This window comes from Perna viridis, chromosome 4 (genome assembly GCF_037379345.1).
Source record: "Perna viridis isolate PV_CMFRI_1.1 ecotype Kerala chromosome 4, ASM3737934v1, whole genome shotgun sequence".
In the NCBI taxonomy this organism is placed as follows: domain Eukaryota; kingdom Metazoa; phylum Mollusca; class Bivalvia; order Mytilida; family Mytilidae; genus Perna; species Perna viridis.
This window is the reverse complement of record NC_142448.1, coordinates 29674060-29689126: the sequence shown is the minus strand read 5'-3', so window position 1 is coordinate 29689126 and position 15067 is coordinate 29674060. Positions and strand designations below refer to the sequence as shown.

General features: G+C 31.9%; 2 protein-coding genes across 2 annotated transcripts; one reads left to right on the top strand and one right to left on the bottom strand.

Moving 5' to 3' along the window:
• Positions 1-4080: 4080 nt before the first annotated feature.
• Positions 4081-6032, bottom strand: LOC148619675 (uncharacterized). Its single transcript, XM_088579835.1, has 2 exons — positions 5581-6032; positions 4081-4335 (listed from the first exon to the last, which is right to left on the bottom strand). The coding sequence occupies exons 1-2, from the start codon at positions 6002-6004 to the stop codon at positions 4118-4120; spliced, it is 642 nt and encodes a 213-aa protein (XP_088435961.1). The 5' UTR covers positions 6005-6032; the 3' UTR covers positions 4081-4117.
• A 38-nt stretch (positions 6033-6070) lies between these two features.
• Positions 6071-14112, top strand: LOC148619674 (Golgi apparatus membrane protein TVP23 homolog B-like). Its single transcript, XM_088579834.1, has 6 exons — positions 6071-6247; positions 7652-7806; positions 9295-9374; positions 10964-11089; positions 13106-13234; positions 13883-14112. The coding sequence occupies exons 1-6, from the start codon at positions 6177-6179 to the stop codon at positions 13934-13936; spliced, it is 615 nt and encodes a 204-aa protein (XP_088435960.1). The 5' UTR covers positions 6071-6176; the 3' UTR covers positions 13937-14112.
• Positions 14113-15067: the final 955 nt, after the last annotated feature.

Genomic DNA, 15067 nt, shown 5'->3' with positions numbered 1-15067 from the left:
TAAGGCTGTACTCATTTATGCATGAGAATCCGTAAAAAATCTATTTCATATTTAACTTTGTGTTTGCATAGCTGTTTGAATATGCACTAATTACATCACAGGGCTTGCTCCCACTATCAAATATGCAGCCCCACTGTATATTACCACGAACAGGGGGTAGCTACTACTATCAAATATGCAGCCCCACTAGTATATAACGACGAAAAAGGGTGATCCAGGTTTTGGGGGTGTCTCGCTTCAACTCATTTTTTTTCAAATAAAATCGGATATATCGCTATTTACTGCTCTGCAATTCCTTGATGAATCTAATGGAACAAAAAATATCACCATCAAATACTTCATATTAAATCAACACAATGATTTGAACATTCAAACTCCATATTGCTACAATCGCTTGGACTTCAAGTAAAACTACTGTGACCTTTACAAGATAAAAAGAAATGTTTTGGATATTTAGGTTGGTCATAAAAAGCAAAACATAGAAACAAAGAAAGAAAACCCTAAAAAACCTATATAAACAAACAAAACAAACCTCAAGGACGTAAAACGAATTTGTTGTAGTCATGTTTAGTTCATACTAATCGTTTCAAATCAAAAATCCTACTTTACAAAAAACCACGACAAATATTCTAAAAGTAATAAGTTCATAATTTGTATAAAAGTTCGTTCAGGCATCTATCGGTCTTGATTCATTGAATATCTCAAATTGAGTTTTTTTTTTTAACTGAAACCAAGATTGCATTTTAATGAAATTTGTTTCAGCTGTTCAAATTTCACGGACCAAACAATTGAAGTCAAAATAAATCCTATGCTCGAAATAATTATGGAAGTTCTGAGCAAGGTTCACAAACAAGGTCATACATTGTTCAAAATTTCAATAGCTGATATTGGTACGAAATTAAATCAGTTCTGTTATGATTATAATGAATATCTCAGTTTAAATTGGGAAGTCTAATAACCTTGACCACTAGTAGTAACGCACATTTAACTGCTTGACCACTAGACTAATAAATGGTCAGATAACGACCGATGTTTGAATATAATAGGGGGTAACGTTTGAGTTGGCATGGTATTAATCTGGGACATATAATACGAACTAGTATATGTCTCTGGTTTAATTGTCACTTTTAAAGAAATTAATGTACATTTGGGATATCAAATTTAATTGATTCGACCGGTTTGAATCACGGCGACCATAAGGAATATTAACTCTTAAGCGTATAGCTTAATGAATCGAGGTAGAATCCGACATGTAAACCAGAAAATTAAAGCTCCCCTAAGTTTACCATAATACCCACCTAGAAGCCATATGCATATGGTGAAATAAAAAAATGTCAAAAGGTATGTTGACGTTGCTTGAGTCTGAAATCGAATACCGCCTACATAAATTAACAAGTAACTATATGAAATGAAGTTTCAGAGAAATGTATTCTAACCATATGTTCAAAATATTAAAAAAAAAAACATCGTCAAAACAGTTAGATCTCGTTGTGCAAGTTTGCAATTGAATCTCACGTTACTGACTCGTACAAAGCTTCTATTAAAATGTCATGTGGCTGTAATAAATAGTGGTAGAGAAAACAGTTACGAAAAGGTGCAGATGGACAAACAGACGAACGGACATCAGGATCACTTTATACCATTTACTTTCAAATCGGGATATGATAACCAGTTTCAACATACATATGGTAACTGGAAGAAATAGACAATAAAGCTCCTTTAAAAATTTGATGACTATTTGATGATTTATAACAAGAATGAAAGGTTTTAAGTAGTAGTCTTTGTAAGAATAAGCAAATTCTGGGATGTGTGATACACCCTAAAAAAAAGGCTACACATTTTTAATTTTATTATTAAATTGCTTTAAACGTCTATATGATGAAATGCATAATTATTCATTTCTCCCGTCTGCGGTTAAGAGATAATCCAAATTGAAAATCAAACTGTTTCTATTGTATTTTAGTGTCATTTACAGAGTTATCTCCCTTAGTTTAGAATTCTACAGTACATTCTATATTATATTTTTCATATCATAAGAACAAGGGTTATGTGAAAAGTCACGTTAATTTCTGTTTACTAAAACATTTGAAACAAAATATCAAAGATAAACAAGAGACTCCAAGGAGCCTGAATCGTTCACCTTGTTGAATTTTGCCTTTCAAAGGCAATAAATTAAACAAGAAGTTGTCCAACAATTTTGACTCAAGAAGTCTTTGGTAGGACTTATCACAAGATCTTTTCAACAATTGAAAGTTTCTTTTAATCTATCAAGTTTTCAAGATATTGACTGAAAACTATTAAAAAAAGTCATTTTTCTCTTTTCAAGGGCATTAATTCTTACAAGGTTTCTGAAGACTTTTTTAGTCCTAATAATATGGATCATCTCAGCTATTGAAAGAATTTGGATAAACCTAACGGTTTTGGAGATATATGTGAAAAACTACTGTCTGACCCCTATATTCTATTTTTAGTAACGGTGGTCATGTTTTTCGACAAATCAAAAATCCCCACACATCAGTTCTATGCAAGGTACCCCAAGGAACATTCATACCAAGTCTGGTTTCAATTGGTCAAGTAGTGTCAGAGGAGAAGATTTTTGAAAGAAATCACATTAAAAATAGCAAAAATCCTTGAAAAAGGGCATTAACTCCAACATGGCTTAACGGATTAAAACCAAAATTTGACCAGAGATAGATCTCATCATGCTGAACGCTTTCTGAAGACTTTTGTAGTCCTAATAATATGGATCATTTCAGCTATTGAAAGAATTCAGCTAAACCTAATGGTTTAGGAGATATATGTGAAAAACTACTGTCTGACCACTGTTCTATTTTTAGTAATGTCTGCCATGTTTTTGACGAATCAAAAATTCCCACATCAGTTCTATGCAGGATACCCCAAGGAACATTCATACCAAGTTTGGTTCTAATTAGTTCAGTAGTTTCAGAGGAGAAGAGTTTTGTATAATTGTTAACGATGACGATGGACAACGACGACAACGGACGCCAAGTGATGGCAATAGCTCACCTGGCCTTTGGTCAGGTGAGCTAAAAATATAAAGGCTTTACAACCATGAATCACATTTTGCATTATTCTTATCGTGGGTGCTACTTAAGTACAATGTACCATGTAAGTAGGACTAAAATATATTCTAAACATCTACAAAACAATCAAAAAGTTACTTTAATTCATCCTGAAGCATCTGTGACATTGATATTTTTACTAATTATATAGGGAAAAAATTTCTGGATAATTTTTCCATCATTATTACTAAATTTGACCTATCAATATCTTAAAAAGGCAAAGTTTACAAACACTTTGATGGTTACTTCTGGAGGGTATGAGGTATACATGTAATCAAATCTCTGCATTTTTTCCTCGTGTGCCACACTTTATACAAATTTTGCTTGATTTTTGGACAGAGAAGTACATAACAGAAAATCAAAAGGTTACTTGCCAACTTTAAACAACTGTTTCGTTAGTTAGCATTAAAAAAAATTGAAATTCAAAATCACACAAAATCAATAAAAAGCTACATGTTCCTGACTTAGGCAGGCTTGGACCATAGACCTGTAATTAAAGTTTAAAAACAAGTCTATGGTTGAAGTAGTTTGACTGGGTCCTAACACAGCCCTTTTCTCTAGGCTTCAAGCAAATGCAGATGCCAAAATACACACTATATTATAAAACTTAACTAAAAAGAGGTTGAAGTTCAATGTAAAAACAGACACCTTGCTTAACAAGCATAAAATAATTACCAATGAAAGAACCTCCACAGGAGGAGCCAATTTAAAGTTGGAGACTTTCAAAATTGATAATGCAAATAAAATAATTTGGGTGATTGGGGAACGATATTTCAACAGTGCATTCTGGTTGGACAGACTGACAGATACATCAAAAGCACTACACTCTCTGCAACTTTGTTGACTAGAGTATAATAAACAAAGGGCTCTTAATCCATACATTTGTATATTAGACCAATTTACAACTTTTTAAAAAGGCTACAAAAAGTAACTATAGTCTTGGATCTAGAGATCCTCTTAATTTCATGGGGCTAAAAATACAAATGTAACAAATACAAAATTAAAAAATATATTTAATACAACAAGTAATTCAATTATTTCTTCATAGGATCATACTCCAACCAAAGTTTTTCAAATTCATTCAAAAAATGGACAACAATGTTTTGGTTATTTGAAATAAGAATATTTTCTGTGTTTCCTGTGATGGCTGTTCTAGTCCAATTGAATGATCCATTGATTAACACTTGTCTGTCTATGATGGCAAATTTATGGTGCATGTAAAATGATGAAGTATCTATTCTGACAGGTATACCTGAAAATAATGAAGCATAAATCTAGTTATAGGGCAGAGAAAATGACTCCATATTATAAGCTTAACTATTCATCATCATGACATACATTTGTACTTACATGTATTACAATAATGATGATTCTGTAAATCATACATAAAAAGAAAATGAATAAGAAATTAGCTCCATAAATTTTAATACTAGTAGATAAAATAAAACTAAGCAAAATCTCTTTCGTTTCGACATTTCACAATAAACATTGAGGGAGTGGTGCTGTAACTGAGTGTAAATATAGCAAGTAGGTCCACAGATCCATTATACCAAGACCACATCAAATTTCCAAAAAATTCCTGGTTTTAGCATATAGTGGGTTTTATATTATCATTTTTCTATGCATACTTTTTTTGTTCTTTTGTGCTGCACACTTTGTTTTTAGTGTGTTCATGCTCGCCTTGAGTGCAGGAGATCATAGGTTTGATCCCTGCCTGGCTGAGTCACACAAGAATTTATATCTAAATGTAATAGTCACTGTTTCTCTGCCAAGCATGCCATATTTAAGGGAATGCAGAGGTGACTAGGTGGCTCAGAGTCAGGATAATCTGTTCTGTTGGCATGTCTATTTGAGGACTGCTGCTTTTGTTAGGTCGTACAATCAGTAATTTTGTTCATTGTTTTAAAAGCAGCCTCAACCCTTTATTTTTGGGAGATTTCTGCTATATTGTGATACATGGTATGGCAGACAAAAACATGTCATATGCCAATCTAGAACTGAAAACCGATACCAAACTGACAAATACATACTCCCAGTATTCATTGGGTTACATGTACGACTTGCAAAAAAAAAAAAGAAAAATTCCCCAGAGGAGCCGAGAAATAACATCTCGAGAAACATTTCACTGGCTTCCTTATCTAATTTTTGAAAAATTAAGCTTGACAATTGGGACTTTTTCTCCCTTTGAGATAAATACTTTTTCAACATTTTGGGAAAAGTCTCAAGGGTAACTGTCGATATTCCGATGCAATAAAAGGGTAACAAAATCACTGACAATAAAGATCCTATTCAGCATGTTTTACTAGTACAAAGCAGGGTATGTTTCATTTGTCATTTTGCTTGTCCTGAAATGCATGAAATATCACCCAAAGGCTGTTAAATCATAATCAATCAGTAAATCTTTGGCTTTTACTTCATCCAAGGGACTCTCTGCATTACTAATTACTGTTTGCTACCATATGTTTCTTGTGGAATGTTTGGATAGCACAAATCTCACCTTCTTTCCTTAGTTTCCATATCTGAGAGCCAGATACATCGACTTGTTCTTGGTCTGTGACTACCCTAACTTTCACTCCTTTTTTGTGTGCTTTCACCAGTAAATCAGCCAAGTCACTACATGTTATCACAAATACACAAACATCTAAGGAAGTTCTTGCTGATATTAAATATGTAAAAAGCTTGCTGAGAGAGTTCTCTGTGTGTGAAAACTGACAATATGCATTTTCACAGCCATAATCGGCAGTAAAGTGTGCTTTACAGGCTACTTTCTTGTCCGGGAAAAATAATACCTCGGTTGACGGTTGATTTGTATTTTCATTTCCCTTTTGCCTGTAAATTCTTTTGTACAGTTGGTAGACAATCTCAGACAAAACCCCAAAAGACAAAAATCCAACACCCGCTTTTAAAATGAAAGTAGACATTCCCGCGCATTTCGGTACTCTTCGGGGTTAAAACTAAATTCCGAGAACCGGATACGCTTTCGGAATACACTTCTTAAATTCCGAATGGCGATGTGTTGTCAAATGTTTTTGTGAAAAAATACTCAAACTGCTCTATAATTTCCCTCTGTGTTGACTTTATTTAGTTGACAATATGAGTAAAGACGACGAAGTACCTTTGAACTTCGGAGAGGAGGAGGAATTGGACAGAAGGGAAAAGTTCAAGTGAGGGGAATTTTATTTGAGAAAAGTATTCCACAAAATTAAACCATCTTTAAAAAGCATCAAAGCATTCCATATTGTTAATAAACAGTCGGTACATCTATTCAGTGCACTACTAATCCATACAGAGGAAGTAACAGTAAAAATGAGATAAACCAGTCTTGTGTGCATGATATGGAGTAGGCATTGCCTACAGTGTATAACTAAATAAACAAACACCATGAGCTTCACCATACTTCAGGGATTGACACTAACACTAGTCCTGTGGCACCTGTATTTTGGAGAGGGCTGCTTGAAAATTTTTCATGGTAGACCTGTGGACTATCTAAATTTTGCCTTATTTTTCGTAAGATTTAAGAAGAGAACCATCATTACTGTTTGGGGACTACCTGTTTTACATGTACCTCTACAAAATTAGTTAGTGTCAAACCCTGTACTTTAAGCTTCATTTTAATACTTAGGGCAGCTCTAGCAAAATATTATTTTAGTTTCAGTGGGTGTGATTAATTAGTACAGATTCTTGAAAAAGTACTCCACTCTTGTATTTTACACACAACCTGTGACTTAAGCAAATGCCACATGCAGACAGTATGTCAACATTTCAAAAAAAAGAAAATGAAACACAAACATGAACATCTAACTTTTCCAATACTTTTAGTACTTTTAATATTGCAGATCATATTGACTTATTCATACCTGTTAACCTATTCAAACCTTATTGTGGGAAATCTGCAATACATCATAAAATTGCAGGAGATTTTGCGTGAAAACATAACTGACATATTTTGTTATGTTATAATTTAAATAAAACAGAGCGGATTTTAAATATTTTTTCTAATTAAATAAGTTATTTAATTAGAAAAAAAATTAGAAAAGACTTACAATGTAAAACTATCAGGAAAGATGAAGTTATTTTTACTGAAATGTAATCTTTAACTATATATATTTTTATTTGTTTGGTTTAAGGAAATGCTAATTTGTTTCTGTAGGGACAGTCACTTTTTTTTGTTACTTCCGAGACATGATTTTTTTTGTTTGGTATATTAGGGAACCTTCAGAATTGTGGTACAAGTAGCTACTTGCATGACTGTTATCAAATTTCGTAGGTGAAAATTGATGTAAAAATAAGCCAAATATATGGTTTATATTAGAATAAGATAATTCATTATAGAGCAAATTTATTTGTTATACCCCACTCAATGAGTGGGTGATACATGTATATTGGAATCACCTTGTCCTTCCAACATTCTGTCTGTCTAAATTTCCAAATAGATTTAATTAAAATTTGATGTATGGCTTCATATTGATGGGGCATTGGTTATAAGTGATTTTTGGTTGCTTTATGACATCAACTTCTTTACAAGTAGGGGTATGCCTAAGTTCATGACTTTTTCTTTTCCTTTTCAGACATCCTGTAGCAGTGTTTTTCCATCTGTTCTTCCGATCAGCAGCCATTATTATATACTTTATGTGTGATATTTTTGTAAATAGCTTTGTTACAAGTTTTGTGATAATTGTCCTGATGTTATCAATGGATTTCTGGACAGTGAAAAACATTACAGGTAAAATGTATGAATATTTCAAAACAGGAAATGATTTTCAGTTGCTTTTGTGGGGATCATGTTTATACACGTGTATATGGATGCTTAATTTATTATATGAATGACCATAAGTAAAGGTGTGTTATACATATGCTTTTTTTCTACCATTCAGCCAGTAGTTTGGCTTAGATGATAAACAACTTTTTATGGAATCTGCTTATGTCTTAAATTCTTAAGAACTACATATGTAATGTGATATATAATTATTTATACGCCTGTTTTTTAAGATTTATTATATACAACAGTGTCCGTCCGTCTGTCTGTCTGTTGTTCACACCTTGCAAAGAAGTAAAAAATACTGCTTCCAATTTTTGTGAAACTTTGGTGAATTGTTTTTCTTTTTTTAATGATGTGAACTCACTTTGATTTCATAAATTTCGAATTTTTTGCTTTTGAGTTATGGGACTTTATTAGATTAAATGGGATGATTATCTGTTTTTGGACTGTAACTCAAAAATATGTGAGCAGTCTTCAATGAAACTTTGGAAAATTGTTTCTTTATCTTGATGAAATCTTCCTATCAATTTTTTGAAAATTTGTGATATTACTATTTAAAGTTCTGGGATTTTACTAATTTTTTAAAAAAAATGGGGGGAGTTATGCAGTTTTAAAGACTATAATATTTGTAGAACTTACAGTGAGGGGCCTGATGGGGGTGTCTCATCACGATTCACAGAAAATAAATTTCCATGATCACGGATCACGAAAATATAAAAAGAGTATCCTCAATCAATCTTGATAATAGAGATTCAGAAGCTGGTTGTTTGTGTTGTAGATTGATTCAATTTAGCTACAATCAAATACATTACTGGCTCATTACTTGTTTATGTGTTGAATTTGTGCCACTTCAACTTTTTAAGCCAATAAAAACATATCAATGGAACTCTTTATTACCGTAATGAAAAAAAAATCACAATAACGAAATATATGTCTCAATCACGAAAAACGACATTAAAACTCCAATGAAATGATTCATGAACAATGCTTTCATCACAAATCACGAAAAATAAATCTGTAGAAAAATGGATCTTGATAGTGAAAATGTGCCGATCACGAAGAACGAAAATAACGCATCAGGCCCCTCTACAGTGGTTGCACCTATTTTCATGAAACTTTGTTGAATTGTCTCTTTTTGTTAATGAACTTTCCCTTTTCATTTTTATGAATTTCAGATTTTTCAGTTGTATCAAGCTTGAATTTTGCATCCATATTTGCCCCATCCATTTCGGGTTCTACTTCTATGGGGTATATAGCTGTGCTCCACAAAGCATTTTATTTCCCCATGTTGACATGGATGGATTGGAATTGTGTTCTAGCATACAGTGTGCTTTTTAGTTTCTGCAGCTGAAAACTCTTGTTCACTTCTTTTCCAGTCTGAAATAAATTTCATGTGCATGACTTAATAAGAAATGTAGGTAGAGCATTATCATCTTTTTATTATATTTGCAGGACGTTTATTAGTTGGATTAAGATGGTGGAATTATGTAGATGATGAAGGGAAAAGTCATTGGGTGTATGAAGCAAGAAAGGTTTGTATTTTTTCCATATTAATTTCAAGGAAGCAAAGGTATCACATGTAGATTCAAATTGATGACTAAGGAAATGGTATTAAGAAGCAGTCTTTGTAAGAATCATGGAAATTCTGTATTATGTGATACACTTCAAAAAAAGGCAACACATTTGAATTTTGTTATTAAGTTCAGTCTCTTTAAGAACCAGGCAGTGGATGAAACATGGTATGGAAAAATCCATCATTTTGATACTGTAATCTGACTGTAACATCAGAATCAAGGAAAAAAGACAATATTTTCCATATCATGTTGGTGCATTAAGTTATATTTCATTGAAATACACTGAAAATGAACATTTCAAGGGCAGATAACTGTCAAAAGCCTCATTTTTTCTAACATTCTATTGAAATATTTCTGAGCAAAGTCAGTGATACTGAGATCAAATAATGGTCTTTTTAAGTAGAGAAAGTATCCTTCAGTGGCATTAAATTGTAAGATTGTAGGGGTTTTGACATGCATGTTTCTGATTTTTCCCACTTTGCCTGATTCTTACAAACACTTACACTCAAATTGCTGTATGAGTTTATATGATTCAACACAAAAAAGTGTATAATTTATTTATTCCAATATATCTGGTCTTGAGAAATTATTCACATTGAAAATCCAATAGTTTCTATTGTATATCAGTGGTCCCACTAACTACTTCTTATGTTTCCATTACTTTACATGTTAAAAAAAGTAATTTTTAAAGTTTCACTGTGAATTCCCAGAACAAATGACATTTTAAAGTTACATACCATTGTGTAGCTTGGAAAATAAGACTTTCAAAATTATTATGCTAATGGTACGATGATTTTAGGAATTCTTCACCAAATTTACATGAATAAATGATTGTGAAAATCCACATTTTTACCTTTTCTGCTAACTGACAGCATGGAGGAAAATTACTCACACAGGTAAACAATATTCATACACTTTTGTAGTAAATTACAAATATGATTTTAAAGTACACATTCTCAGCTTAATTTTGACTACTTTTGATCAGACTAGACACAAATAATGCACTTGCGATGCATAGATCTAGGTTCAATGTGTTTTTGGTACTACATATGGGGGTGGCCATTTGACACGGAAGTGGTTAGTGAGACCAGTATCATTTACAGAGTTATCCCCCTTAATTTTGAATTCTCCCATACATTCTACAGGTATATAAAACCAAAAGATTTATGAAAAAAACAGTATACATATAACCTATTCTACATCACACCAAAAAGGAAACATTTTTACTGAAACACTGATAACTTTTATATATCAGTATATACATGTATAGGTCATGGGAATATAGCTTTTATATTTCCATTGGTAGTTTAACTGTGTATGCAAATATGTAAAAAAGGGGGAGTCAGTAAACTACAAACACTGAACTAAATGCTAAGCCAAGTCAAGTGCATATTTAGGAATTATAGTGAAGAAATGTGTTGTTTTATTACCCATACAATCTAAAGATTTAAAGAAGAAAAATCATGATATACATCTGTATGTTTAAAAGTTAGAAATTGTTCAGCAATAATTTTAAAAATATCAACTAAACCTTAGAATATTTTCAGGGAGCACAGAAAAGAAAAGTAACAGCTATGGAAGCAAGAATATTTTGGTTGTCATTAGTTGCATGTGAAGCCATTTGGATATTTTTGATATTTTCAACATTATTACGGTTGAGATTTGCATGGTTGGTAAGTGTTCATATTTTTTTGGTCAAAGAAAATCATAATTGAACAGTCTATGCATGTTATACCTTATAGAGTGTAATTTTCGTGGATGCCAAATTTCACAATTTACTCTTTATATATGAATGTCAAATTTCCGTGGTCTATACTTTTTTTGCGTCTTCACATTTAAAGAAATGGACATTATGTGTACAATATCTGGACGTCAATTTGGAGAGCTTTTATTTTCATGAATTCCTACACCTTGTGAAAATTTCCAGCTATATGGTAGTTATGCCAAATTTTGATTTTGCATATTTGAACTATTTATCATGTAAACATAGTTATTTTGATACCTGTACAGAAGTAAGACCAATCAGATTTAATTTCTTCCTTTTTAGCATGTTGAATTTAGTTTTGTCTTCTTATGTTGTAGACAATATCTTCTCAGTTAAACAGTAACTCAAAAAAGTATTGAACCAAAATTATTCAAACTTTGCTCAGTAATTTTTTTCCTATTGAACTTATTTTGTTGAAAAACATATGACAGTAGTGCTGATCCATGTTACATGTTGCTGGTCTTGTTAAATGTATATTTAACTATTGTCTCTTTGTTAAAGTTGGCAGCAATAATGCATGCTTTTGTTGAGTGAAATTTAAAGTAATTTGTGTGTTACATATGGAAAATTGCAACATACAATTTATGTTTTGAAAAACACCTGAAAAACATTTTTTTTTCACATCTTCATTGAAAATATATGTTTAAGACTAACAAGTAAATTCATAAAAAAGTCAATAAAAATCATATTTGGTATTTACACAGAAACATATATTTTTTTCCATAGCATAAAAAAAAGTAAGGTTTTAATAAAAGTTTGGAATACATTTGTTTTCATTTGATTTTTGATGTGAGCTATTGTCATCACTTGGCATCCGTCGTCATTACCAACTTTTCCAAACCGTTCTCCTCTGACACTACTTGACCAATTAGAACCAAATCAGACTTGGTATGAATTTTCCTTAGGGTATTATGCCTAGAAATAATGCGGGTATTATTGATTGGTAGACAAACATGGATACTGATACTTAAAATAGAACATAGGAGTAAGACCCCTGTGTTCTGCATGTACATTTGTATTTCCAAAACTTTTAGGTTTAGCCTGATTCTGACTAGGTAAAAGTGTGTAGCATGATGAGATCTACATATTTTTTGCTTTGGTAAAATTAATGGACATTTTTTTTACCATTTTTGATGTTATATAAACTTTCCAAAATCTCCTCTGACACTACTAGACCAACTAGAACCAAATTTGGTATGTACGTTCCTTAGGGTATACTGCCTTGAATTGAAATTTGATTTGTAATCCATAGACAAATATGGCCTCTGTTGCTAACATTTTTGATGTTATAAATTTTAAAAATCTCCTCTGATACTACTGGACCAACTGGAACCAGATATGTAATGAATGTTCCCTAGGGTATTATGCCTTGATTTGAAATTGGAATTTTTTATCCATAATGAAACATGGCCGCTGTTGCTTAACAATATTGCCCTCTCTTGACATTACTTTAAAAAATCATTTTCACGGAAACTACTGGACAGAGTTCAATGAAAGTTAGTATGTTTGTTTCATAGAGTATCCTGCACAAATTAATTGTTGGTATTTTTGGTCCTTGAGAAAACATTGCCACTGTTGTTCTAAATAGAACAAACATGTATGGGTCAGACAACTACAGGACAGAATTCAATATGATTGTTCCTTAGGTATGAGCATTGGGATTTTTAAGGTATAAAAACATAGGTTTATTTCCATATGGGCACTGAACATATGCTTTCTTATCTGAAAAGATGTTATTTTTCTTGTGCACTATAAAGTAAAACTATCACTTGTTGGATTACACACTTCTGAGTACATGCTTACATATTCTGACATCCTATGACGTTGGCAAAAAGTTAGATGGTAAGGCTTCTTGTGTAATGGTCTTCATCTGAATGACTTGTGTAATTGTAATACTTAATTTCACAAATATATTTCTTTACAGATGATAGTTCTTGTTGGCACAACAATGAATGGAGCGAACCTGTATGGTTATATACGATGTAAATATGGTGCTAAACAAAAACTATCTTCAGTAGCTACTGGCTTTCTGGGAAGACAATTGTGGAATTCTGTAAGTTTTGCCCAACCCTTTTGGATTACTGCGAAAGCATTTTAATTCTTGGATACTTATTTTCATGGATTAGGGAAGAAACACAAGTGCATGAATTCTTGACTTTGTGGTTTTAATATTTTCAGTATACACAACAAAGGAAATCTCCTTTTTGTTGGGAACCAAAATTAATTTTGGCCTTCCCATGAAAATTGAAATCCCACAAACAAAATACTGTCACAATACTTACTATAAATATGTAGTAGGTAACCAAACAAAAGTACATATGTATAAATTTTATAAGCTTATGGTAGATGCTAAGACCAGAAAATTTATTTTTCAGAGGTCTTGCAAAAATGTATTTAAATATACATTATCAAAAACAAATTGTATTTTTTGTAATGTAAAAAATATACCTTCAGTGAACTTGCAAAAATATCAAAAATACATATAAAGTGACAAAATTAAAAAAAAACTTTATTCTAAAAAGAAAATAGTCTAGAAGGTAAATGGTTGAAAATGTTTCTACAGAAGAAAAAGAAATTTGTAACAAAAAAATGTTTGTTTTTGGGCAGCCTATAGATAATTTGTGTTAGGCACATATGGTATTTATTGTGTTAAAATTGTTTTTAGAATTGTGAACCAAAGTTCTACTGGATCTGATTTCAGATGCTGTCAATTGGAAAATCAGGGGAGACAACCACTGCTCAAACACAACCTTAGATCTGTGGGAAACTTCAACATTCATGTGGGACATCACAAATCCATTAATTTGTATACAGTTCTGACATTTATGTGGGATACTCATTCATTGACATTGTTTATTTCATTATTATTAATTTTTCATTTTTGTTTGTGATTGTACACTTGACGATTTTATTAAATCGCTCTTAACTATACTTGGCTACTGATAGTTCTTTATAATATATTTTGAGGTTACCCTGATCATCTGTAAACAGCAAATTATCTTGAAAGGGGAGAGAAAAAGTGAAAATCATTAGGGAACAACCATTTATTTGTCTGTCAGTCCCCCCTATGGATTTCAGTTAACTTGAAAACAGATTTTTGACTTTTTTGAAACTTTGCAGAGTTATTTAGTACTACGAAATACAGGTTAAGTTAAATTTTAAGCAAAATCCAAAATACTGTTTTGAGATAAGCTATTTTGAACATTTTGTCATCTCCTTTTTTTTCACCATTACTTGGCAGGGTATCACTTAATGTTCCATTAACGCCATATTTTTATAATGTAAGATAACCAGCTCTTATTTTACAAAATGCAGTGTGTGTGTGTGTGTGTGTGTGTGCTGGAGTGAAACATTTCTACTTCTTTAAATGAACATGGAAGGTTTCGTTTTTAAAGAGAGAAATTTATGAAAAAAATCACTACTTTCTATTATTTGAGATAACAATTATATACCAGTAGATTGTACATGAAATTTGCACTAAGTAAGAGTTATGGTATTTAAATTTGGTTTATTTAAATAGGATATGAATGTACATGGTTTTCTCCAAAATTTTTGTATGTAGAAAGGACTATAGGTAAGTAAAAATATGCTATATGTAGATAAACAAATATTCTGTGAGTGTTGCATGGCAACACAAAATTCCCTACCAGAAGATCGTTTGAAGAGAACAGAATGCAAATGTCATGCATTTGTTAACATGGAAAATGTGGTAAACTGATTCTGCATTAATTATCTAAGTCCAAGGACCGAAACAAAATTGGAACTTAATCTGTATCTTGTCATGGTCAAGCAATATCCCAAATATCAAATTTTCATCTGCAACAATGACGAAAAAAGTTTTTTAAATGGAAGGGCCATAACTCACCAAAATATCAACAGATTGGAA